At 72.6% G+C, this 26970-nt stretch overlaps 2 protein-coding genes across 2 annotated transcripts; one reads left to right on the top strand and one right to left on the bottom strand.

The window, feature by feature from the left end:
- Positions 1–1320: 1320 nt before the first annotated feature.
- Positions 1321–22884, bottom strand: OPLAH (5-oxoprolinase, ATP-hydrolysing). Its single transcript, XM_063324098.1, is given in 25 exon segments — positions 1321–1416; positions 1633–1782; positions 3348–3371; positions 3373–3483; positions 4907–5038; positions 5131–5315; positions 7215–7389; positions 7537–7638; positions 7732–7892; positions 8026–8177; positions 10304–10416; positions 10503–10641; positions 11786–11923; positions 12041–12211; positions 13086–13198; positions 13309–13586; positions 14909–14976; positions 15125–15263; positions 16013–16178; positions 17331–17526; positions 17630–17753; positions 18973–19087; positions 20444–20635; positions 22510–22595; positions 22598–22884. Coding segments are annotated over 25 exon segments (3423 nt in total). The 5' UTR covers positions 22695–22884.
- Positions 22885–23065: 181 nt separating this feature from the next.
- On the top strand, positions 23066–25972 carry EXOSC4 (exosome component 4). The gene is made up of 3 exons (XM_063327723.1): positions 23066–23333; positions 25125–25334; positions 25461–25972. Exons 1-3 carry the CDS (start codon positions 23163–23165, stop codon positions 25818–25820), a joined length of 741 nt encoding a protein of 246 aa, XP_063183793.1. The 5' UTR covers positions 23066–23162; the 3' UTR covers positions 25821–25972.
- Positions 25973–26970: the final 998 nt, after the last annotated feature.

Raw genomic sequence — 26970 nt, 5'->3', positions numbered from 1 at the left:
GGTACAGCCCCACCCCCCCCCGGGCACGGCCACCCCCGGCACCCGCCATCCCCGACCCCCGCACCCCCCACCCCCGGGACCCCCCCGGGACCACCCCCCCCGGGACCCCCAGCACCCCCAACCCCCGGGACCCCCAACTCACAGCCCCCCTGGCACCCCTGGACCCCCAACCCCTGGGACCCCCAACCCCTGGGACCCCCAGCATCCCCAACCCCCAGCACCCCCCGACCCCTGGGACCCCCAACCCCCGGGACCCCCAACTCACAGCCCCCCCAGCACCCCAGGACCCCCAACCCCTGGGACCCCCCGACCCCCGGGACCCCCAGCACCCCCAACCCCCGGGACCCTCCAACCCCAGGATCCCTGACCCCCGGGACCCCCCACCCCTGGAACCCCCAACCCCTGGGACCCCCAGCATCCCCGACCCCCGGCACCCCCCGACCCCTGGGACCCCCGGGACCCCCGACCCCCAGGACCCCCAGCACCCCCAACCCCCAGCACCCCCCACCCCCGGGACCCCTGACCCCCAGGACCCCCCGACCACTGGGACCCCCGGGACCCCCCAACTCCTGGACCCCCCAGCACCCCCCAACCCCCAGCACCCCCGACCCCCGGGACCCCCAACCCCCGGGACCCCTGACCCCCAGGACCCCCCAACCCCCAGCACCCCCGACCCCCAGGACCCCCCAACTCACAGCCCCCCCAGCACTCCAGGACCCGACCCCAGCACCCCCAGCACCCCCAACCCCCAGAACCCCTGACCCCCAGGACCCCCGACCCCCGGGACCCCCGACCTCTGGGACCCCCAACTCACAGCCCCCCCAGCACCCCAACCCCCAGCACCCCCCGACCCCCGGGACCCCCCAACCCCTGGGACCCCCAGAACCCCTGACCCCCGGCACCCCAGACCCTCCTGAGACTCCTGGAACCCCCAACCCTCGGCACCCTGGACCCCTGAGACCCCCAGGACCCCCCAACCCTCGGCACCCGGACCCCTGGGACCCCCAGAACCCCCGGGACTCCCAGGACCCCCAAGCCCTGTCACTCTGGACCCCTGGGACCCCCAGGACCCTGACCCCCAGCACCCCAGACCCCTGAGACCCCCAGGACCCCCAACCCTCAGCACCCTGGACCCCTTGGGACCCCCAGAACCCCTGACCCCAGCACCCCGGACCCCTTGGGACCCCCAGGACCCCTGACCCCCAGCACCCCGGATCCCTGAGACTCCCAGGACCCCGGACCCCTGGGACCCCCAGGACCCTCGGGACCCCCAGGACCCCCAACCCCCGGCACTCTGGACCCCTGGGACTCCCAGGACCCCTAACCCCCGGCACCGCAGACCCCTGAGACCCCCAGGACCCCCAACCCCCGGCACTCTGGACCCCTGGGACCCCCAACTATCAGCACTCTGGACCCCTGGAACCCCCAGGACCCCCAACCCCTGGCACCCCGGACCCCTGGGACTCCCAGGACCCCTGACCCCCAGCACCCCAGACCCCCAGGACCCCCAGGACCCCCAACCCTCAGCACCCTGAACCCCTGGGACCCCAGGACCCCCAAGGCCTGGCAACCCCAGACCCCTGGCACCCCCGGACCCCCCCCCCCGTGGCCGTGCCCCCCCCAGGAGCCCACCTGGGAGGCGGCGCAGACGCCGAAGGCCCGCAGGATGACGTCCACCACGCGCTGGGAGGTCAGGACGTTGCCCCCCACCACGGCGGCCTCGGGCGAGGGGTCCAGGATGGAGCCCTTGGGGATGACCACCCGCACGGGGGCCAGGCAGCCCTGGGGGGGGGACACCCCGGCTGTCAGACACCCCCCCACCCCCTCCCCGGCTCCTGCCCCACACCCTGGGGGCTGGGGGGCAGCCGCTGCCCCATGGACGCCCCCCACCCGCCCCCGGCAGCTTCGACCCACGGCTCCTCTGCCCCCCGGAGGGGGGGGGGGGCATCCCGAGACCCCCAGGGGTCCCAGGACCCCCCAGCCCAGGGGAACAGGGTCTCAGGACCCCCCCCTCAAGGGATTGGGGTCCCAGGACCCCCCCTGGACAAGGGAACAGGGTCTCAGGACCCCCCCCACCCAAGGGACTGGGGTCCCGGACCCCCCCCAGGACAAGGGAACAGGGTCTCAGGACCCCCCCAAAAGGGATTGGGGTCCCGGGACCCCCCCAGCACAAGGGAACAGGGTCTCAGGACCCCCCCCCCAAAAGGGATTGGGGTCCTGGGACCCCCCCCCCAGCACAAGGCAACAGGGTCTCTGCACACACACCCCCCCCTACCCAAGGGATTGGGGTCCTGGGACCCCCCCAGCACAAGGAACAGGGTCTCAGGACCCCCCCACCCAAGGGATTGGGGTCCTGGGACCCCCCCGGCCTCCGCCCCAGGGGAACACAATCCCAGACACACCCCCACCCAAGGGGATGGGGGTCCCAGGACCCCCCCAGCACAGGGTATTAGGGTCCTGGGACCCCCCCACCCAAGGGATCAGGGTCCCAGGACCCCCCCACCCCCCACCCCAGGGGATCGGGGGCCCAGGACCCCCCCCAGCCCATGGGAACAGGGTCTCGGGACCCTCCCACTGAAGAGGATGGGGGTCCCAGGACCCCCCCACCCTGGGAGATCAGGGTCCCAGACACCCCCCCACCCCAGGGGAATGGGTCCCACAGCCGGGGGGGGGGGGTCCCACATCCGGGGGGGTTCATCAGTGGGGGGGTCCCACATCCCCAGGGGTGCCCCATCCAGGGGGTCCCCCAGGCCGGGGTTCACCCATGGGAGGGGGGGTCCCACATCTGGGGGGGTCCCACATCCCAAGGGGTCCCACAGCCAGGGATCCCCCAGCCCAGGGTTCACCCATGGCGGGGGGGGGGTCCCACATCCAGGGGGTCCCACATCTGGGGGGGGTCCCACATATGTGGGGGTCCCCCCATCCCAAGGGGTCCCACTTCCCAAGGGGTCCCACATCCGGGGGGTCCCCCAGCCCAGGGTTCACCCATGGCGAGGGGGAGTCCCACATCCAGGGGGGTCCCACATCTGGGGGGGTCCCACAGCCAGGGGGTCCCCCAGCCCAGGGTTCACCCATACGGGGGTGTCCCACATCTGGGGGGGTCCCACATCCCAAGGGCTCGCATATCTGGGGGTCCCCCAGCCCGGGGGTTCACCCATCCTGGGGGGTCCCACATCCAGGGGGGTCCCACATCTGGGGGGGTCCCACATCCCAAGGGGTCCCCCATCCAGGGGGGGTCCCACATCCAGGGGGGTGCCCCAGGCGCAGGGGGTGCCCCAGGCCGGGGTTGCCCCCCGGGGGGGTTCCCCAGGCGGGGGGGCGGTGGGGGGGTCCCGGGGGGGCCGCACCTGGTTGAGGGGGATGTCCTGCCCCCACCAGGCAGCGCAGGCAGTAGATGAGGGCCGAGAGCGTGATGGCGCGCGGCGCGTTGCAGTTCCCGTACACCTCCGGGCCCGAGCCCGAGAAGTCGAACACGGCGCTGCCCTGGGGGGACACACACACCCGGGGGTGGCACCGCGACACCCCCCCGCCGGGAACCCCCCCAACCCACCGCGGGGGCTGCGGGGATACTGGGAGCGGGGGAGCGGGGGGTGGTACTGGGGGCCAGGGGGTACTGGGACTGGGGGGGATACCGGGAAGCGGGGGGGGGGGTACTGGGACTGGGGGGGATACTGGGAGCGGGGGGGGGGGTACTGGGAGCTGGGGGGGGATACTGGGACCGGGGGGGGAGGGTGGTACTGGGGGCCAGGGGGGGATACTGGGGACTGGGGGGGATACTGGGAGCGGGGGGGGGGATACTGGGACCGGGGGGGAGGGTGGTACTTGGGCCGGGGGGGGATACTGGGGACGGGGGGGGTTACTGGGACCAGGGGACAAGGGGTGGTACTGGGGGCCGGGGGGGATACTGGGACTGGGGGGATACTGGGACCAGGGGGGGGATACTGGACCAGGGGAGGGGGGGTGGTACTGGGGGCCGGGGGGGATACTGGGAGTGGGGCAGGGGGTACTGGGACCAGGGGGGGATACTGGGGACAGGGGGGATACTGGGAGCAGGGGGGGGGATACTGGGACTTGTCGGGGGATACTGGGACTGGGGGGGAGACCTGGGGCCCGGGGGGGGATACTGGGGCTGAGGGGGTGATACTGGGACTGGGGGGGTCTCCAGCATCTGGGACTGGGGGGATCCTGGGACCGGGGGGGGGAAACCTGGGACTGGGGGGAGACCTGGGACCGGGGGGGGATACTGGGAGTGGGGGGGATACTGGGACGGGGGGGGATACTGGGACCAGGGGAGGGATACTGGGACTTGTGGGGGGATACTGGGACTGGGGGGAGACCTGGGACCGGGGGGGGGATACTGGGAGTGGGGGGGATACTGGGAGTGGGGGGATACTGGGACCAGGGGGGGGATACTGGGGCTGAGGGGGTGATACTGGGACTGGGGGGGTCTCCAGCATCTGGGACTGGGGGGATCCTGGGACCGGGGGGGGGATACTGGGACTGGGGGGAGACCTGGGACCAGGGGGGGGATACTGGGACTCGGGGGGATACTGGGACGGGGGGGAGACCTGGGACCGGGGGGGGGATACTGGGACTGGGGGGGGATACTGGGACGGGGGGGGATACTGGGACTGGGGGGAGACCTGGGACCGGGGGGGAGATACTGGGACTGGGGGGGGATACTGGGACCAGGGGGGGGATACTGGGACTTGGGGGGGGATACTGGGACTGGGGGGATACTGGGACTGGGGGGAGACCTGGGACTGGGGGCGGATACTGGGACTGGGGGCGGATACTGGGACGGGGGGGGGTGGCTCCAGCATCTGGGACTGGGGGAGGATCCTGGGACTGAGGTGGGGGGAGGGTCTCCCGCACCCTGTGTGTCCCCCCCCCGCCCCCCCCTCACCTCCTGGGGGTCCACCTGCACCCGCAGCCGGATGGGCGAGCCGTCGTCCATGAAGTCCTCGGCCTCCACCGCGGTGCCCCAGCGGGCGGCGAAGCCCTTCAGCATCTCCCTCACCGCCACCTCCGCGTTGGCCTGGGGGCGGGGGGGTGTCCGTGGGGGGCGGGGGGGGGTTGCTGGGGGGTGGGGGGTCCATGGATCTGTGGGGGGGGGGGGTCCTCACCCACCTGGATGTGGGCCATGTAGGCCTGGACGACGGGCAGCCCGTGGAGGCGGATGAGCTCGGTGACCAGCTGGATGCCCTTCTGGTTGGCGGCCACCTGGGCTCGCAGGTCCGAGAGATTGTCCGGCAGGTTGCGGCTCCCGCTGCACCCCGGCACCCGGCCCGGCGCCAGCAGGGCCTCCCGCACCGCTGCGGGCAACGGGTGAGACGCGCGGGGGCCGTGGGAGCCCGGCCCGCCCTGTCCCCGCCGTCCCCAACGCACCAACGCCACGTCCCCGCCGTCACCACCACGTCCCCACCACGTCCCTGCCATCCCCACCACATCAACGCCATCCCCACCATGTCCCCACCATCCCGACCGCGTCCCCACCACGTCAACACCATGTCCCCACCATCACCACCGCATCCCCACCACATCAACGCCACGTCCCCACCATCACCACCACGTCCCCACCACGTCCCTGCCATCCCCACCACATCAACACCATGTCCCCACCATGTCCCCACCATCCCGACCGCGTCCCCACCACATCAACACCATGTCCCCACCATCCCCACCATGTCCCCACCATCACCACCACGTCCCCACCACATCAACGCCACGTCCCCACCATCACCACCACGTCCCCACCACGTCCCTGCCATCCCCACCACATCAACACCATGTCCCCACCATGTCCCCACCATCCCCACCGCGTCCCCACCACATCAACACCATGTCCCCACCATCCCCACCATGTCCCCACCATCACCACCACGTCCCCACCACATCAACGCCACGTCCCCACCATCACCACCACGTCCCCACCACGTCCCTGCCATCCCCACCACATCAACACCATGTCCCCACCATGTCCCCACCATCCCCACCGCGTCCCCACCACATCAACACCATGTCCCCACCATCCCCACCGCATCCCCACCACATCAACGCCACATCCCCACCATCACCACCACGTCCCCACCATGTCCCCACCATCACCACCACGTCTCCACCATCACCACCATGTCCCCACCATCCCCACCACACCAACACCATGTCCCTGCCGTCCCCACCACATCAACACCACATCCCCGCCGTCACCACCATGTTCCTGCCATCCCCACCATGTCCCTGCCATCCCCATTGCGTCCCCATCGCGTCCCCACCATCACCACCATGTCCCCACCATCACCACCATGTCCCCACCACGTCCCTGCCATCCCCACCACATCCCCACCATCCCCACCATGTCCCCACCACATCAACGCCATGTCCCCACCATCACCACCACATCCCCACCATGTCCCCACCACATCCCCACCATGTCCCTGCCATCCCCATTGCGCCCCCACCACGTCCCCACCATGTCCCCGCCATCCCCACCACATCCCTGCCATCCCCACCGAGTCCTCACCACGTCCCCACCATCCCCACCATGTCACCACCAGGTTCCCACCATCCCCACTGTGTCCCTGCCATCCCCACCGCGTCCCACCATCCCCACCGTGTCACCACCACCGCCACCACATCCCCAGTGTCCCTGCCACCCCCAGCATGTCCCCACCATCCCCACCGTGTCCCCTCCATCCCCACCACGTCCCCACCATCCCTGCCATCCCCAACACGTCCTTGATGTCCTCACTGCCCCCACTGTGTCCCCACCACGTCCCCACCATCCACCACATCCCCACCATCCCCAACATGTCCCTGACGTCCCCAATGTCCCCTCCATCCCCACCACATCCCCACTGTCTCTGCCATCCCCAATACATCCCCGATGTCCCCACTGTGTCCCCTCCATCCCCACCACGTCCCCACCATCCACCACGTCCCCACCATCCCTGCCATCCCCAACACGTCCCTGACGTCCCCAATGTCCCCACTGTGTCCCCTCCATCCCCACCACGTCCCCTCCATCCACCACGTCCCCACCATCCACCACGTCCCCACCATCCCCAACACATCCCTGACGTCCCCAATGTCCCCACTGCGTCCCCTCCGTCCCCACCACGTCCCCACCATCCCTGCCATCCCCGAGACATCCCCGCCGTCCCCGCCGTCCCCACCGTGTCCCCAAGACCCCCGCCGTCCCCCCGCAGACTCACCCTCCTCCTGGAAGACGCCGTCCTTCACCAGCTTGAAGGAGACGAAGACGGCCCCCTCCTCCTGCAGCGTCTTGGAGTGGGGGGGCATGGAGCCGGGGGTGATGCCCCCGATGTCGGCGTGGTGCCCGCGGCTGGCCACGAAGAAGACGGGCTTGGGGACACCCGGCCAGAAGACCTGGAGGGGGGGCCGGGGAACGGGCACGGGGACGACCAGCGCTGAGATGGTGTCCTGGGGTGGGTTCTTCCCCCCGTAACGGGGGTCCCGCACCCCACGGCGGTGGCGGGGCGGGGGGGGGAGGAGGGGGTGGCGCCCTGCACTCACGGGGGTGATGACGGTGAGGTCGGGCAGGTGGCTGCCCCCCGCGCAGGGGTGGTTGCTCAGGATGACGTCCCCCTCCCGCAGGTCCTCACCCAGGTTGCGGATCTGAGGCGGCACCGGGGAGGGATGAGCAGGTCCCCCGGGGGGGGGAGGGTGTCCCCGAAACCCACCCCAAAACCCACCCGCCCCAAGCCCTACCTGGAACTGGACGGTCTCCTGCATGGCGCCCAGGTGGACGGGGATGTGGGGGGCGTTGGAGACCAGCCCCCCGTCCGGCCCGAAGAGCGCGCAGGAGAAGTCCAGCCGCTCCTTGATGTTGGTGGAGATGGCCGTCCGCTGCAGGATCCGGCCCATCTGCTCTGCGGGGCCGGGGGACACACACACGCGCACACACGCACGCACGGGAGACCCTCAGGACCCCCCCCAAACGCCAACCTACCACCCCCCCCCCCCCCCAGAGCCCCACACAGCCCCCCCCTCCCCGCCCCCAACCTGCGATGCTCATGAAGCGGTGGGAGAAGATGGAGAGCTGGACGGCGTCGAGCTGGGGGCCGACAGGGCGTGGGGCGCCCGAGCCCACCGCGATGCAGACGTCGCCCAAGGGGGTGAGGCTGGCGGTGCAGCCCGGCTCCACCACGATGGTGCTGCCGGAGGCACCGGCAGATGGAGGGGCGCGGGCCTCCACGGGGTCCCCACCGGCTCCCCGGGGCCCCACCAGATCCCTGGGGTCCTTCTGGCTCCCCGGGGTCCCACCAGTTCCCCAGGGTCCCACCAGCTCCTCGGGGTCCCCACCAGCTCCCCAGGATCTCACCGGCTCCCCAGGGTCCCCACCATCTCCCCGGGGTTCCACCAGTTCCTCAGGGTCCCACCATCTCATCAGGGTCCCCACCAGCTCCACGGGGTCCCCACCAGCTCTTCCGGGTCCCACCAGATCCCTGGGGTCCTTCTGGCTCCCCAGGGTCCCACCAGTTCCCCGGGGTCCCACCAGCTCCTCAGGGTCCCACAATCTCATCAGGGTCCCGACCAGTTCCCCAGGGTCCCACCAGCTCCTCAGGGTCCCCACCATCTCATCAGGGTCCCCACCATCTCCCCAGGGTCCCACTATCTCCACAGGGTCCCCACCAGCCCACTGGGGTCCCCACCAGCTCCCCAGGATCTCACCAGCTCCCCAGGGTCCCCACCAGCTCCCCGGGGTTCCACCAGTTCCCCAGGGTCCCACCATCTCATCAGGGTCCCCACCATCTCCCCGGGGTCCCACTATCTCCACAGGGTCCCCACCAGCCCACTGGGGTACCCACCAGCTCCCTGGGGTCCCACTGTCTCCCCGAGGTCCCACCAGCTCCTCAGGGTCCCCTGGGGTCCCACCATCTCATCAGGGTCCCCACCAGCTCCTCAGGGTCCCGCCAGCCCATCAGGGTACCCACCAGATCCCTGGGGTCCATCTGGCTCCCCAAGGTCCCGCCAGCCCCCTGGGGTCCTTCTGACTCTCCGGGGTCCCCACCAACTCCTCAGGGTCCCCACCAGCCCCCTGGGGTCCCACCAGCTCCTTGGAGTCCCTGATGGCTTCATGGGGTCCCCACCAGCTCTCCAGGGTCCTTGCCATCCCATTGGGGTCCCCACTAGCTCCCTGGGGTCCCACCAGTTCCTTGGGGTCCCCACCAGCTCCTGAGGGACCCAACAGCTCTTTGAGGTCCCCACCATCTTCTCGGGGTCTCTACCAGCTTCTTGGGGTCCTTCTGACTCACTGGGGTCCCCACCAACTCCTCAGGGTGCCACCAGCCCCATGGGGTCCCACCAGCTCCCTGGGATCCTTGCCATCCCATTGGGGTCCCCACCAGCCCCCTGGGGTCCCACCAGCTCCTTGGAGTCCCTGATGGCTTCATGGGGTCCCCACCAGCTCCCTGGGGTCCCACCAGCTCTTTGAGGTCCCCGCCATCTCCCCAGGGTCTCCACCAGCTCCCTGGGGTCCTTCTGACTCTCCGGGGTCCCCACCAACTTCTCAGGGTCCCACCAGCCCCCTGGGGTCCCACCAGCTCCTTGGAGTCCCTGATGGCTTCATGGGGTCCCACCAGCTCTTTGAGGTCCCCGCCATCTCACCAGGGTCCCCACCAGCTCCCTGGGGTCCTTCTGACTCTCTGGGGTCCCCATCATCTCACCAGGGTCCCACCAGCCCCATGGGGTCCCACCAGCTCCTTGGAGTCCCTGATGGCTTCATGGGGTCCCACCAGCCCCCTGGGGTCCCACCAGCTCCTTGGAGTCCCTGATGGCTTCATGGGGTCCCACCAGCTCCCTGGGGTCCCACCAGCTCCTTGGAGTCCCTGATGGCTTCATGGGGTCCCACCAGCCCCCTGGGTCCCACCAGCTCCTTGGAGTCCCTGATGGCTTCATGGGGTCCCACCAGCTCCCTGGGGTCCCACCAGCTCCTTGGAGTCCCTGATGGCTTCATGGGGTCCCACCAGCCCCCTGGGGTCCCACCAGCTCCTTGGAGTCCCTGATGGCTTCATGGGGTCCCACCAGCCCCCTGGGGTCCCACCAGCTCCTTGGAGTCCCTGATGGCTTCATGGGGTCCCACCAGCCCCATAGGGTCCCACCAGCTCCTTGGAGTCCCTGATGGCTTCATGGGGTCCCACCAGCCCCATGGGGTCCCACCAGCTCCTTGGAGTCCCTGATGGCTTCATGGGGTCCCACCAGCTCCCTGAGGTCCCCGCCATCTCCCCAGGGTCCCCCCCAGCCCCCCCGGGGTCCCCCCCGTCCCCCCGGGGGTCCCAACCTGTTCTTGTCGATGATGATGGCGGGGCCGGGGATGGTGTGGTCGCAGGCCAGCTCCTCCAGCAGGAACACCGGCGTCTCCAGGTACCCCTCCTCGAAGTAGCACCGCGTCACCTGCGGGACCCAGCCCCAGGCGGGTCACCCCCCCCCGCCGGGACACCCCCCTGGGGACCCCCCCCGGGACCCCCCCCCGTCCTCACCGTCTCCACGCGGGGCGGTTTCCCGCTGGGGGCCAGGGGGGTCTCGCAGCTGATGCCGCTGCTGCCGGTGCCGCGCACCCGCACGTCATCCACCACCACGGGGCGGTCGGGGATGGTGAAGCCGAACTCCTGCAGGTACCTGCAGCGGGCGCCGGCTGCGGCCGGGGGGCACCGGGAGACCCCCCCCCTCACCCCCCCACGGCACCCCGCGGCGGCCGTGGGACGGGGATCGCGGTGACGGCAGCGGGGATCAGGGTGCAGGGACAGGGAGCGCGGTGCCGGGGTGGGGGATCGTGGCACTGGGATGGGGATCACGGTGACGGGATGGGGGTCACGGTGCCGGGATGGGAGATCGTGGCACTGGGATGGGGGTCTCAGTGCCGGGATGGGGGTCATGGTGCCGGGGTGGGGGATCGTGGCACTGGGATGGGGATCATGGTGACGGAATGGGGTCACGGTGACGGGATGGGGGTCACAGTGCTGGGATGGGGGATCATGGCACTGGGATGGGGATCATGGTGACGGGATTGGGATCGTGGTGACAGGATCAGGGATCCCAGTGCCAGGATGGGGATCCCAGTGCTGGGGTAGGGATGGCAGTGCCGGGATGGGGATCATGGCACTGGGATGGGGCAATACAGTGCCAGGATTGGGGATGATGGCACTGGGAACGGGATCGTGGTGCCGGCATGGGGATCACGGTGCCGGGACAGGGATGACAGTGCCAGGACGGGGATCACGGTGCCGGGATGGGGACTGCGGCGCCAGGATAAGGACTGTGGCACTGGGATGGGGATCGTGGTGCTGGGACGGGGATCACGGTGCCGGGATGGGGAACATGGCACTGGGACAGGGATCCTGGTGCTGGGATGGGGATCACAGTGCCGGGATGGGGATTGTGGCACTGGGATGGGGATCATGGCACTGGGATGGGGATCACGGCACTGGGACGGGGGTCCTGGTGCTGGGATGGGGACCGTGGCACTGGGATGGGGACTGTGGCACTGGGATGGGGGTCCTGGTGCCGGGATGGGGATCATGGCACTGGGATGGGGATCATGGCACTGGGACGGGGGTCCTGGTGCCGGGATGGGGATCATGGCACTGGGATGAGGATCACGGCACTGGGATGGGGGTCCTGGTGCCGGGATGGGGATCATGGCACTGGGACGGGGATCGCGGCGGCAGGATGGGGATGGCGGTGCCGGGACAGGGATGGCGGTGGGGATGGCGGTGCGGTGCCGGGGAGCGGGGTCGGGGGGTGGGGGGGTGGGGGTCCGTACCGGCTGGTGAAGGCGGCGAGGAAGTCCCCGGCGCGGCAGGAGGCCGGCGTGGGCGGGTGGCCCTTGGCCGAGCACATCAGGGCGCAGTCGGTGCCCTCGTAGCGCAGGTGCAGGAACGCTTCCGTGCGGATCCGCTCCCTGCGGGCCGGCCCTCAGCGGCGGAGCGGGGACGACGGGGGGACGGGGACGGGACGGGTCCCCCCAAAAACCCTCAACCCCCGGGGTTTCCCCCGCCGTTGGCCCCCCGGCACTCACCCGGCGAAGCCCTGGGCCCGCAGCGCGTGGCGGCACTGCTGCTCCAGCGCGGCCAGGCGCGCGTCCAGCCGGGCGAAGGCGGCCGCCTCGTAGCGCAGGGCGCAGGGCGTCTGCGCCTCGTGCACCACGTCCGCCAGCGCCAGCCCGTAGGCGGAGAGCACCCCGCTGTGCCTGGGGGACACGCGCCCCTGCGGCACCCCACCGGGACCCCCCGCGGGGCGACACCACGCCCGGCAGCCGGGGGCACCCCGAAACCCAGCGCATCCCCCCTGGGGACAGGGGCACCCCCAGACCCAGCGCATCCCCCCTGGGGACCGGGGCACCCCAAAACCCAGCACCCGGGGGCACCCCCAGACCCAGCGCATCCCCCTTGGAACCGGGGCACCCCCAAACCCAGCACCCGGGGGCACCCCCAAATCCAGGAACCCCCCCTGGGGACCAGGGAACCCCCAGACCCAGCACCCGGGGGCACCCCCAAATCCAGGACCCCCCCCTGGGGACAAGGGAACCCCCAGACCCAGCACCCGGGGACACCCCCAGATCCGGCACCCGGGGGCACCCCCAGACCCAGCGCATCCCCCCTGGGGACCAGGGAACCCCCAAACCCAGCACCCGGGGGCACCCCCAAACCCAGGAACCCCCACTGGAGACCAGGGAACCCCCAGACCTGGCACCCGGGGACACCCCCCAAACCCAGCACACCCCCCTTGGAACCGGGGCACCCCGAAACCCAGCACCTGGGGGCACCCCCAAATCCAGGAACCCCCCCCTGGGGACCAGGGCACCCCCAGACCCCGCACCCGGGGGCACCCCCAGACCCAGCGCGTCCTCCCCGGGGGGGGACACCAGAGCCCCCCAACCCCACCCCACCACCCCGGGGTCCGGGAACACCCCGACACCGCCCGGGGGGGGGTCTTTGGGTGCCCCCCTCGGCGTGACCAGCCCACCCCCCACCACCCCCCCCCCTCCGGCCCCGTCCGGCATCACCAGCAGAGGGGGGGTCCCCGTGGATCGCCCCCCCCCCCCCCCAATTTCATGCACCTACTTGTGGATGAAGACCCTGCTCATGCCCAGGGCGCGGGCGATGGCGCAGGCGTGCTGCCCCCCCGCGCCCCCAAAACACGCCAGCACGTGCCGGGCGGCGTCGTGGCCCCTCGCCTGTCGTGGAGGGGGGGGGGGGGGAACGGGACACACGGACCGCGGTGACACCGGCGGCGCCGCCGCCACCGCCATCACCCCCCCCCTGCTCCCCGGCCCCGCCGCCCCACCTGGGTCAGGGCGCGGATGGGCCGGCACATGGCCTCGTTGGCCACCCGCAGGAAGCCCATGGCCACCTCTTCCACCGTGAGGGGCTCGGGGGGGTCGGCGGCGTCAGCGGCGGTGGCGGCCTGGAACGCCTGGATGCGGGCGGCCATGTCGGCAAACGCCCGCTCGGCCGCCTCCCGGCACAGCGGCTGGTCCTCCCCCGGCCCGAAGATGCGGGGAAAATATTCGGGGAGCAGCCGGCCCAGGCAGAGGTTGGCGTCGGTGACGGTCAGCGGCCCCCCTGCGCCGGGACGGGGACACCATGGTGAGCGCGGCGGCGACGGCGGCACCGCGGGACGGCCCGCCGCCATCGCTGGAACTCGCGGAATCACAGAACCCCGGGATTTTGGGGGTCGGAGGGACCTTCAGAGACCCCCCCGTCCCAGCTCCGGCGGCAGCGGGGTCACCCGGAGCAGGTTGGGTGCGTCCAGGCGGGTTTGGGAGATCTCCAGAGACGGAGACCCCACACCTCTCTGCTGCCCTCGCCCCAAAGACCTTTGTCCTCCTTTTTTTGGCGTTTCCCGTGTCCCAGGTTGTGCCCGTTGCCCCTCGTCCCGGCCCCGGGCACCACCGGGAAGAGCCCGGCCCCGTCCCGCTGCCGCCCCCCCTTGCAGTGTTTATCGGCGCTGACGAGACCCCCCCTCGCTCGTCTTTTTTCCAGGCTGAAGAGACCCAAATCCCTCGGCCCTTCCTCAGCACAGAGACGCTCCCGGCCCTCGTCATCCTCGCGGCCCCCGCCGGACTCTCCCCAGCAGTTCCCCGTCCCGCCGCAACTGGGGGGCCCGGCACCGGCCCCAGTGCTCCAGCTGTGGCCCCCCCAGGGCAGGGCAGGGCAGAGCAGAGCGGGAGGATGAACCTCCCCCCGCCTGCCGGCCACGCTCTGCTCCGTGCCCCCCAGGAGACCGTTGGCCGCGTCGGCCACGAGGGCACGTCGCCGGCCCCCGGGCAACTTGGTGTCCCCCAGGACTCCCAGGTCTCCCCGCAGAGCTGGTTCCCAGCGGGTCCCCCCGGCCCGGCCCGGTCCCTGGGGCTGTTCCCCCCCCGGCAGGACCCTGCCCTGGCCCCCGGGGACCCTCCCGAGGTCCCTCCGGCCCGGCCCCGTCCCGCTGGCGGGTGGCACGACATCCTGGGGGGGGTCCCCGGCGCCGACCCCCGGCCACCAGCGCTGGCCACGGGCCTCCAGCCGCCGCCGGCCGCCACCGGCTGAGCTGGTCCCCAGCCCCCCAGCTCCAGCCCCCAGCCCTTCCCCAGCCCCCTCCCTGCCCCTCCCCCACCCCCGCGTCCCCAGCGTCCCCTCAGGGTGCTGGGGGGGACGGTGAGCTCCGGGAGAGGGGACATTATGGGGGGGGACGCCGGGGGACGGGGGTCCACCCAGAAGCCGCCCCACCGGCAGGTTCCTCACCCCACCGTCCCCACGCCCGCAGCCTCAGCCCCCCCGGCCACGGCTCGTCCCCCCGGCGGTGGCTTGTCCCCCCGCCAGGGAAGGGGGGGTGAGGGGGTCCAGCCCCCTCCCAGCACTCATGCAGGTGAATTTTGGGGGGTTCCCCCCCCACCCCGACTCACCCTTTCGGTAACAGGCAGGACCCGGGTGGGCACCGGCCGACTCGGGGCCGACCACGTAGAGCCCGGACCTGGTGGCGAGAGGCCGGTGGGAGCGGGAGGCCGGTGGCCGTGCCGTCGCCGAGCCCCCCACCACCACCACCACCCCCCCCACACACACACACCCCGCGCCGTTACCGGGGACCGGGACCCCCCCCCCCCCCCCGTGTCCGAGCCCACCTGAAGAAGAGGCGGGAGCCGCCGCCGGCCGCCACGGTGTTGATGTCGAGCTGGGGCGCCTGGATGGCCACGCCGGCCGTGCTGGCCTCGAAGACGTGCTCGAACTCGCCCGCGTAGCGGCTCACGTCCGTCGAGGTGCCTTTTTTTTGGGGGGGGGGGTGGGGGGGTGGGGGGGGGGTGGATCGGCACCCGCTGCCCGCTGCGGGACCCCCCACACCCCACCGCCGGGACAAGCCCGGGGACACGGGCGCCCCCGGACCCAGCACTGGGGACACCCCCAGACCCAAATCACGTCCCCCTGGGGACTGGGCACCCCCAGACACAGCATCGGGGGCACCCCCAGACCCAAATCACGGCCCCCCGGGGACTGGGGCACCCCCAGACCCAAATTACACCCCTCTTGGGACCAAGGCACCCCCACACCCAGCACCCAGAGCACCCCCAGACCCAAATCACGGCCCCCCGGGGACTGGGGCACCCCACACCCAGCACCGGGGGCACCCCCAGACCCAAATCATGCCCCCCCGGGGACTGGGGCACCCCCACACCCAGCACCAGGGTCACCCCCAGCCCCAAATCACATCCCCCTGGGGACCGGGGCACCCCCACACTCAGCACTGGGGGCACCCCCAGACCCAAATCATGCCCCCCCGGGGACTGGGGCACCCCCAGACACAGCACCCAGGGACACCCCCAGACCCAAATCATGCCCCCCTGGGGACTGGGGCACCCCCACACCCAGCACCAGGGACACCCCCAGACCCAACTCACGTCCCCCTGGGGACTGTGGCACCCCCAAACCCAGCACATCGCCCCCACCCTGCCGGGACCCCCACCCCGCTGGGACCCCCGCCCCCGCGTCGCCCCCCCCGCGGGTGCCCCGCTGACCTCCCATGTCGAAGCCAATGACGGGCTGGCCGCCCTGGCACCCGTAGGTGGTGACGGCGTAGCCCACCACCCCCCCGGCCGGCCCCGAGAGGATGGCGCGGGCCCCCCCGAACTGCTCCATGGGGGTCAGCCCCCCGTCCGAGCGCATGAACAGCACCGGCACCCCCTGCGGGAGGGGGCACGCGTCGGGGAGGGGGCCACGGTGGGACCGGCACCCACGGGGGGGCACGGGGCAGGGGGGGTGGGGGCTGCTGGGGGGCCAGGGGGATGGGTGCCCACGGGGGGGTCTCGGTGGGATGGGTGTCCATGGAGGGGGGGGGGTCTTGGTGGGATGGGTGCTATTGGGGGTCCCAGTGGGATGGGTGCCCATGGAGGGGGTTCCCGGTGGGATGGGTGCCCACGGGGGGGGGTCCTGGTGGGATGGGTGCCCACGGGGGGGGTCCTGGTGGGATGGGCACCCATGGGGGGGTCTCCTGGTGGGATGGCTGCCCATGGGGGGGGTTCCTGGTGGGATGGGTGCCCATGGGGGGGTCTCCTAGTAGGATGGGCACCCATGGGGGGGGTTCCCAGTAGGATGGGTGCCCACGGGGGGGGGTCCTGGTGGGATGGGCACCCATGGGGGGGTCTCCTGGTGGGATGGGTGCCCATGGGATGGGGTCCTGGTGGGATGGGTGCCCATGGGGGGGTTCCCGGCGGGATGGGCGCCCATGGGGGGGTCTCCTGGTGGGATGGGTGCCCATGGGATGGGGTCCTGGTGGGATGGGCACCCATGGGGGGGGTTCCCAGTAGGATGGGTGCCCACGGGGGGGGGTCCTGGTGGGATGGGCACCCATGGGGGGGTCTCCTGGTGGGATGGGTGCCCATGGGATGGGGTCCTGGTGGGATGGGTGCCCATGGGGGTGGTTCCCGGTGGGATGGGCGCCCATGGGGGGGGTTCCCGGCGGGATGGGCACCCATGGGGGGGTCTCCTGGTGGGATGGGTGCCCATGGGATGGGGTCTCCTGGTGGGATGGGTGCCCATGGGGGGGTTCCCGGCGGGATGGGCGCCCATGGGGGGGTCTCCCGGTGGGATGGGTGCCCGTGGGATGGGGTCCTGGTGGGATGGGTGCCCATGGGGGGGGTTCCCGGTGGGATGGGTGCCCATGGGATGGGGTCCTGGTAGGATGGGTGCCCATGGGGGGGGTTCCCAGTGGGATGGGTGCCCATGGGGGGGGTTCCCGGTGGGATGGGCACCCACGGGGGGGGGTTCCCGGCGGGATGGGTGCCAGCGCGGGGGTCCCGGCGGGGTGCGGGGGTCGCGCGGGGGTGTCCGTCTCACCTCCAGCTGGTTGCGGAAGCCGCGGCGGAAGCTCTGGAGGTAGCGGTGGATGCAGGGGGTGAGGTAGGCGTCGGCGCAGGCCGTGTAACCGCGCGGCACCGCTCGCACCATGCCGGCCACCGCCGAGGAGAGGGAGACGTGCCGGAACCCCAGCTCCCGCGCCAGCGCCCCGACCTGCTCCTCGTGGCCCGGCCAGCTGCCGGCACAGCGGGGACGGCGTCGGGCGCGGGGGCACGGCCGCGGCCCCCCAGCCTGGGTGTCCCCTCCATGTGTGTGTCCCCCCCCGGCCCCGGACTCACGCGTAGGAGTGGAGCAGCAGCACGGCCAGGCTGCGGATGCCGCGGGCCAGGACCCCCTCCAGCGCCTGCCGCAGCCCCCCCAGGTCCAGCGGCCGCTGCAGCAGCAGAGACGTCCCCGTGGAGCCTGGGGACACAGCGGGGGGGGGGGCACCCATTGATGGGGGAGGGGGGCGGGTCTGGTGGGGTGGGGGCTGCTGGGGGTCCCGGTGGGATGGGTGCCCATGGGGGTTCCCGGTGAGATGGGGGCTACTGGGGGTCCCCGTGGGATGGGTGCCCATGGGGGGGTCCCAGTGGGACGGGTGTCCATGGGGGGTCCCGGTGGGGTGGGGGCTGCTGGGGGTCCCGGTGGGATGGGTGCCCATGGGGGGGGTCCCGGTGGGATGGGGGCGGCTGGGGGGTCCGGGCAGGATGGGCACCCATGGGGGGGGTCCCCGTGGCATGGGTGCCCATGGGGGGGGTCCCGGTGGGATGGGTGCCCATGGGGGGTCCCGGTGGGGTGGGGGCTTCCAGGGGGTCTGGGCAGAATGGGTGCCCATGGCGGGGGGTGGGTGGGGTATCCCGGTGGGATGGGTGCCCATGGAGGGGGTCCCAGTGGGGTGGGGGCTGCTGGGGGGCACAGTGGGATGGGTGCCCATGGGGGTCCCGGTGGGGTGGGGGCTGCTGGGGGTCCCGGTGGGATGGGTGCCCATGGGGGGGGTCCTGGTGGGATGGGGGCTGCTGGGGGGGTCCGGGCAGGATGGGCACCCATGGGGGGGGTCCCCGTGGCATGGGTGCCCATGGGGGGGGTCCCGGTGGGATGGGTGCCCATGGGGGGTCCCGGTGGGGTGGGGGCTTCCAGGGGGTCTGGGCAGAATGGGTGCCCATGGCGGGGGTGGGGGGGGTGGGGTATCCCGGTGGGATGGGTGCCCATAGAGGGGGTCCCAGTGGGGTGGGGGCTGCTGGGGGGCACAGTGGGATGGGTGTCCATGGGGGGGGGTCCCGGTGGGATGGGTGTCCATGGGGGGGGGGGGGTCCTGGTGGGATGGGTGCCCACAGCGGGGGTCCCGGTGGGATGGGTGTCCAAGGGGGGTGGTCCCAGTGGGACGGGTGTCCATGGTGGGGGGGAGGGGGTCCTGGTGGTACGGGCACCCACTGGGGGGGTCTCAGTGGGACGGCCACTGCTGGGGTCCTGGGTGGGATGGGCGTCCATGGGGGGGGGGGGTCCCGGTGGGATGGGTGCCCACGAGGGGGGTCCCGGTGGGACGGGTGCCCCCCCGAGAGGTGCCGATGGGACGGGCTGTCCCCGGCGGCCGCTGCCCCCCCGCCCCATGGCGGGGTTGGGGTGGGTGTGGGGGGGTCCCCACCTTCCAGCAGCGGGAGGGTGTCGCTCCCCGGCAGGCGGCAGCCGGGCTGGTGGGGGATGAGCCGCTCGTCCACCTCGATCACCTCCTCGTACAGCACCTCGGGCACCGCCACCTCCTGCGGGGGACGGGGACGGGCACCTCACCGGGGGGCCACCGCCGCGCCCCCCAACCCCCCCCACAACAGCCCCGGCCACCGCCGCCGCGGCCGCTGGCAGCCGTCCGGCCGGGGGTGGCACATGGCCAGGGGGGGGGTGACACGTGGCCCGAGGGGGTGGCACGTGGCCGTGGCCGGAGCCCAGCGGCCGCCCACGGGACGCGGCAACGGGATCCGGGGACGTCCCGCCACCCGCCAAGGACGTCCGCGGCGGGCAGAGGACACGGCGCGGCCCAACGTGCCGGCGTGGCCCGGGGACGCCCCGACAGCCCCGAGGGGGACGGCGGTCACGGGGACGCGCCAGCCCCGGCACGCGCGGCGTGGGTCGCGGGGGGGACGCCGAGGCTGGAGGGGGACGGTCACGGGGACGGGACAGCCCGGGTCCGGGAGGTTGTGGGTCACGGGGGGTGGCCCGAGACGGAGCGTGCGGGACAAAGGACGTGGCACCCGGGACAGTGTGGGTCACGAGGACGTGCCACCTCCATCCTAGACACTGTGGGTCACGGGGATGTGCCACCACAGCCCTGGATGGTGTGGGTCACAGGGACATGGCACCCTGAGCCTGGACGGTGTGGGTCACGGGGACATGCCACCTCCACCCTAGAAAGTGTGGGTCAGGGGGATGTGCCAGCAAGACCCTGGATGGTGTGGGTCACAGAGACGTGCCACCTCTGCCCTAGAATGTGTGGGTCAGGAGGATGTGCCACCATAACTGTGGATGGTGTGGGTCACAGAGACATGCCACCCCAATCCTGGAGAGCGTGGGTCACGGGGATGTGCCACCTCCGCCCTAGAAGGTGTGGGTCACGGGGACGTGCCACCATAACTGTGGATGGTGTGGGTCACAGGGACGTGCCACCCCAATCCTGGAGAGTGTGGGTCACGGGGATGTGTCACCTCCACCCTAGGCACTGTGGGTCATGGGGACGTGCCACCTCCACCCTAGAATGTGTGGGTCAGGGGGATGTGCCAGCAAGACCCTGGATGGTGTGGGTCACGGGGACACGCCACCTCCACCCCAGAATGTGTGGGTCACGGGGACGTGCCACCATAACTGTGGATGGTGTGGGTCACGGGGACGTGCCACCTCCACCCTAGAATGTGTGGGTCACGGGGACGTGCCACCATAACTGTGGATGGTGTGGGTCATGGGGACGTGCCACCCCAATCCTGGAGAGTGTGGGTCAGGGGGTCGTGCCACCTCCACCCTAGAAGGTGTGGGTCACGGGGACGTGCCACCCCGGCCCTGGGTGTTGTGGGCCCCGGGGCCGCGTGCCGGTGCGGGTGCCGCGGGGCTGCCACCGCGCGGGGCCTCACCAGGTCGAAGATGTGGGGCCGGGCCTGGTTGCCGATGTGGAGCAGGTCGCGGAAGCCGCGGGTGACCAGCAGGGCCAGGCGCTCGCCCCGGCGCTCCAGCAGCGCGTTGGTGGCCACCGTGGTGCCCATGCGGATCCACTCGATGCCGGAGGTGTCCAGGGGCTCGTCCCGCGGCACCGGCACCCCCAGCTCCTGCGGCACCGCCCACCTCAGCCCGCGGCCCCACGGCGGCCCCCGGCCCCACGGGGGACACCCCATGGTCCCACCACAGACCCCAGTCCCATGGTCCCACCACGGACCCCAGCCCCACGGGGGACACCCCATGGTCCCACCATGGACCCCAGCCCCACGGTCCCACCACAGACCCCAGCCCCACGGGGGACACCGCATGGTCCCACCATGGACCCCGGCCCCACAGGGGACACCCCATGGTCCCCCCACAGACGCCCAGCCCCATGGTCCCCCCACAGACCTCAGCCCCACCACAGACCCCCATGGTCCCCCCACAGATCCCCAGCCCCATGGACCGCCAGCCCCACCACAGATCCTCAGCCCCACAGCTCCACCACAGACACCCCCCCGCCCCCAGCCCCATCACGGACCCCCCCCCTCCCCAGCCCCACCATGGACCCCCACGGTCCCACCACGGACCCTCAGCCCCACTGCGAACCCCCAGCTCCACCACGGATCCCCAGCCCCATGGTCCCACCACGGACCCCCAGCCCCAGCATGGACCCCCCCCTCCCAGCCCCACACCTCCTCCACCGCAGACCCCCAGCCCCACTGCGGACCCCCAGCCCACCACCCCACCAGTGGTCGGTGGGGGGGGGTCCGGGACAGAGGGGGCTGCCCCAGCCCTGGGAGGGGGCACCGGGGGGGGGGGGCTGGCCGGGGGGGCTGGGGCACGGGGGTCCTGGGGGGGGTCTCAGACAGGGTCCTTTGGGGCACTAGCGGGGAGGGTCCCACGGGCGCCGCAGGAGGAGATCCAAGGGGGATGGGGGGTCTCGGGGGGGGCCTGGGGGGGTGGCCCTGAGGGAGCCCCAGAGGGGCCAGGGGGGTCTCGGGGGGGCTCAGGAGGGTCCTGGGGGGGAGCCCCTGAGGGAAGGAGCCCAGGGGAGCCCGGGGGTCCCAAGGGAGGGTCCCGGGGGGTGTTGGGGGTGTCCCAGGCGTGTCTTGGGGTGGAGTCCTGGGGTTGGGGGGGGGGTCCCGGGAGGCGTCCCAGGGTCCTGGGGGGGTTCCAGGGGTGTCACGGGGGGTCCCGGTGGTGTCTCGGGGGTGCCCCAGGGGGTCTCGGCTGTCCCGGGGGGTGGGTCCTGTGGGAGGGTCCTGGGGGTGTCCCGGGGGTGTCCCAGGGGTTCCGGGGGTGTCCTGAGGGTCCTGGGGGTCCCGGCGGTCCCGGGGGTGTCCCGGGGGGTCCCAGAGGGGTTCCTGGAGGTGTCCCAGGGGTGTCCCGGGAACGTCCCGGGGGTTCCAGGGGTCCCAGGGGGATCCCGAGGGAGTCCCGGGGGTGTCCTGGGGGTCCCGGGGGTTCCTGGAGGTGTTCCAGTGCTGTCCCGGGGGGGGGGTCCCGGGGGTCTCGGGGGGTCCCGGGGGGGGTTCCGGGGGGTTCTTGGGGGTCCTGGGGGTCCCGGGGGTTCCTGGAGGTGTCCCGGTGCTGTCCCGGGGGGGGTTCCGGGGGTCCCGGGGGTGTCCCGAGGGGGTCCCAGGGGGGTCCTGGGGGTGACCCGGGGGTGTCCTGGGGGGTCCCAGAGGAGCTCCTGGAGGTGCTCCAGGGGGGTCCCGGGGGCTCCGGGGGTTCCAGGTCCCGGGGGGGGGGGTGGTCCTGGGGGTGTACTGGGGGTGTCCCGAGGGTCCTGGGGGTCCCGGTGCTATCCCGGGGGTGTCCCGGAGGGGTCCCGGTGGTGTCCTGGGGGGGTCCCGGGGGGGCTCCTGATAGTGTCCTCGGGGTCCCGGGTGTCCCCGGAGGGTGTCCCGAGGGTGTCCCGAGGGTCCGGGGGGTCCCGGGGGTGTCCCGGTGGGGTCCCGGTGCTGTCCCGGGGGCGTCCCGGGGGTCCCTCCGGCCGCACCTCCTCCAGGACACGGCGGATGCCCTCGGTGGGGGCGTCTCGGTACCCCGGGTCCTCGGAGAGCAGCTTGAGGACGCGGACGCGGCGGGGCAGCGGGCGAAGACGTCGGTGAAGGTGCCGCCGCGATCGATGGCGAACTGGAACCCGCGGGGGGGGTCCGACGACGCCGCCGCCGCCGCCGCCATGGCGGGACCGGAGGGGACCGGGCGGCTCCGGGACGTTACCGGAAGGCTCGGGGGCGGCACCGATCGATAGGGATCGATAGGGATCGGCAGCGATCGATAGGGATCGACAGCGATCGACAGCGATCGGGAACGACCCTCCCGCCCGGGCAGCGGCGAGCACCGGCCCGAGGGGGCGTGGCCTGGGAGGGGGGCGGCTCCGCTGGGGGCGTGGCCGGGGGCGTGGTCTCGGTGGGAGGCGTGACCTGCGGCTGAGAGGCGTGGTCTATGGCTGGGGGCGTGGCCTTGGGTTGGGAGGCGTGGCCTGAGACTGGGAGGCGTGGTCTGGGTGGGGGGCGTGGCCTCTGCGGGGGCGTGGCCGGGGCCCGGGGAGGAGCGGCTTGTCCCCCCGCGCGGTGCACGCCGGGAGCCGTGTTCCCCGCGCGGTGCACGCCGGGAGCCGTAGTCCCCGGTGCCGGTGGGTCCGGTAAGATGGCGGCGGCGGAGCTGCTGTCGGACGAGGGGTACCGGGCGGACGGACGGCGGCCCGCCGAGCTCCGCAAGGTGCGGGCCCGCATGGGGGTGTTCGAGCAGGCCGACGGCTCGGCCTACATCGAGCAGGGCAACACCAAGGCGCTGGCCGTGGTCTACGGCCCGCACGAGGTGAGCGGCGGCGGACACCGGGCCCTCCCGCCCCCGGGCACCCACCCGGGGACCCCCGTCCATTGGGACCGCGGGGGTCCGCCCCCCCCCCCCCCACCGGGGTCTCCCCCGTCTCGGCCCCCCCCCCCCCCCCCCCCGGTTTTTCCTCCCCCCGCTCCCTCCATTCCCCCGGTTCCGGTGCCCCCCCCTCCCCGACGCCCCCCCCCCCGTTACCGGTGCCCCTCCCAGTTCCTGGTGCCCCTTCCCCCCCCACAGTTACCTGTTCCCGTCCCCCAGCTCGGCCCCCCCATTCTCTGGTGTGTCTCCCGGTCCCCCCCCCCTCCCCCCGCCATTACCGGCCCCCCCCCCATTCCCGGTTCCTCCCCCCCCCCCCGCCATTACCGCCCCCCCCCTCATTCCCGTTGACCCCCCCCCGTTCCCTGTTCCCATTCCCGCTCCCCATCTTGTCCCCCCCATTCCCTGCTTCCCCCATTCCCAGTGCCCCCCCCCACCGTTCCCCCCCCACCGTTCCCCCCCCATTCCCTGCTTCCCCCGTTCCCGGTGCCCCCCCGCTGCTGCCGTCCCCCTCCGTTCCCGCTGCCCCCCCCGCCATTACTGTCCCCCACCCACCCCGGTGCCCCCCCCCACCCGTCCCCACTCCCCATCCTGCTCCCGCTGCCCCCCCCGCCATTGCTGTCCCCCCCCCATTACCTGTTCCCGTTCCCCATCTCAGCCCCCCCCCCCATTCCCTGGCTCCCCCGTTCCCGGTGCCCCCCCCCGCTGCCGTCCCCCTCCGTTCCCGGGGCCCCCCCTGCCATTACTGTGTCATGTCCCCTGTCCCCCCCCATTACCTGTTCCCGTTCCCCATCTCAGCCCCCCCCATTCCCTGGTTCCCCCCTTTGCGGTGTCCCCCCCCGTTACCTGTCCCCACTCCCCATCTTGCTCCTGCTGCCCCCCCCGCCATTGCTGTCCCCCCCCCATTACCTGTTCCCGTTCCCCATCTCAGCCCCTCCCCCATTCCCTGGCTCCCCCATTCCCGGTGCCCCCCCGCTGCTACTGTCCCCCTCCGTTCCCGTTGGCCCCCTGCCATTACTGTGTCCCCCCACCCACCCATCCCCGCTCCCCATCTTGCTCCCGCTGCCCCCCCCCGCCATTGCTGTCCCCCCCCCATTACCTGTTCCCGTTCCCCATCTCAGCCCCCCCCATTCCCTGGCTCCCCCGTTCCCGGTGACCCCCCGCTGCTGCCGTCCCCCTCCGTTCCCGTTGCCCCCCCTGCCATTACTGTCCCCCACCCACCGCGGTGCCCCCCCCGGTTACCCGTCCCCACTCCCCATCTTGCTCCTGCTGCCCCCCCGCCATTGCTGTCCCCCCCCCCCCCATTACCTGTTCCCGTTCCCCATCTCAGCCCCCCCCCCCCATTCCCTGGCTCCCCCATTCCCAGTGCCCCCCCCCCCGCTGCCGTCCCCCACCATTCCCGGGGCCCCCCCTGCCATTACTGTGTCATGTCCCCTGTCCCCCCTCCATTACCTGTTCCCATTCCCCATCTCAGCCCCCCCCATTCCCTGGCTCCCCCGTTCCCGGTGCCCCCCCCCTGCTGCCGTCCCCCTCCGTTCCCGGGGCCCCCCCTGCCATTACTGTGTCGTGTGTGCCCCCCCCCTCCATTACCTGTTCCCGTTCCCCATCTCAGCCCCCCCCATTCCCTGGTTCCCCCCTTTGCGGTGCCACCCCCCCCCCCCGTTACTCGTCCCCGCTCCCCATCCTGCTCCCGCTGGTCCCCCCCCCTCACCGTTGCCGTCCCCCCCCGTCCCCCAGATGCGGGGCTCCCGCAGCAAGGCGCTGCCGGACCGGGCGCTGGTGCACTGCCGCTACAGCCTGGCCACCTTCAGCACGGGGGAGCGGCGGCGGCGGCCCCCCCACGGCGACCGGCAGTCGGCCGAGCTGGCCCTGCAGCTCCAGCAGACCTTCGAGGCCGCCATCCTCACCCACCTCTACCCCCGCTCCCAGATCGACATCTACGTCCAGGTGACCGGGGCGGGGGGGGACGGGGACGCGTGGCGGGGGACGGGGACACGCTACGGGTGCCGGGGGCGGTGGGGGGGGGGGGGGGGAGTCTCTCAGCCAAGCCTCTGCCCCCCCCTCCCCGACCAGATCCTACAAGCCGACGGCGGCAACTACTGCGCCGGCGTCAACGCGGCCACGCTGGCGGTGATGGACGCCGGCATCCCCATGCGGGACTACGTCTGCGCCAGCACGGCCGGCCTGGCCGAGGACACGCCGCTGGCCGACCTCAGCTCGCCCGAGGAGGCGGCCGGCGGCCCGCGGCTAGTGCTGGCCCTGCTGCCGGCCACGGGGCAGATGGCCCTGCTGCAGCTCAGCGCCCGGCTGCACCAGGAGCGGCTGGAGGCGGCGCTGGAGGCGGCGGGGCAGGCGTGCCGGGCGCTGCACGCCGTGCTGGACCGCGTGGTGCGGCAGCGGCTGCGGGAGGTGACGGCGGCGCTCGGGGACTGAGCCACGACGGGCACCGGCAGCGCCTGAGACAGAACGGGCGCCGGCGGCGGGGACGCGGGGCTGGCGGGGACGCCGGGGGGCACCCCTGTGAGCCCCGGGGCAATAAAGGTCTGCCGTGGTGTGCCATCCTGTGCCGTGTGCCACCCTGCGCCATCCTGTGCCGTGTGCCATCCTGTGCCATGCCACGCCGTGTGCCATCCTGTGCCATGCCATGTGCCACCATGTGCCATGCCACGTGCCATCCTGCACCCTGTGCCATGCCATGTGCCGCCCTGTGCCATGCCACATGCCATGCTGTGTGCCAGCCTGTGCCATGCCATTTGCCACCATGTGCCATGCCATGTGCCATCCTGCACCCTGTGCCATGCCATGTGCCGCCCTGTGCCATGCCATGTGCCATGCCACATGCCATGCCGTGTGCCAGCCTGTGCCATGCCATTTGCCACCCTGTGCCATGCCGTGTGCCATCCTTCGTCCTGTGCCATGCCACGTGCCATCCCGTGCCACGCCACATGCCATCCTGTGCCGTGCCACGCACACGCCAGTGACAGGGATTTGCCGGCGCGGGTGAGGAACTGGCTGGTGGCCGCACTCCAAGGGTTGCCACGAAGACGCCGACGTCCCGGTGGGCACCAGCGAGGAGCCGCGTTGGGCCCAGGACTGACACGGACAGAGGGAGCGGGGGCACCCCCAGCCCCAGCCTCACACCCCCCCCCCCCCCCCCCCCGGCGTGTCCTGCAGTGGGGACCCCCACCCGAGCGCGTCCCACAGGGGGGACCCCCACCCAGGGGTGTCCCACGGTGGGGACCCCCCCACAGCCTTCTCCCTGACCCCCCCAGCCCAATGTCACAGGGGGGGACCCCCACCCAGGGGTGTGCCACAAATGGGGACCCCCCCGCCCAAGCACATGCCCCCCCAGCCCCATCCCAGGGTGTCCCATGGATAGGGACCCCCCCCCGCTCCGTCTCCCCCCACGTCACAGCGGGGCCTGGGGCAGGACGCAGCCCCCTCTGAGTGTGGGGCACCCTGGGGACCCCACACAGGGATGGGGGGGCCGTGCACCACCCCCCACCGGGGACAGGAGCACGGCAGGCAGGGCGGTGGGGGGGGGCAACACCCTGGGACCCCCATGCCCCAGCCCCCCAGGGTG

Source organism: Chroicocephalus ridibundus, chromosome 2 (assembly GCF_963924245.1).
Source record: "Chroicocephalus ridibundus chromosome 2, bChrRid1.1, whole genome shotgun sequence".
Lineage (NCBI taxonomy): Eukaryota > Metazoa > Chordata > Aves > Charadriiformes > Laridae > Chroicocephalus > Chroicocephalus ridibundus.
Note: the sequence above shows the minus strand (reverse complement) of the source record. Positions and strands in the feature narration are given on the sequence as shown.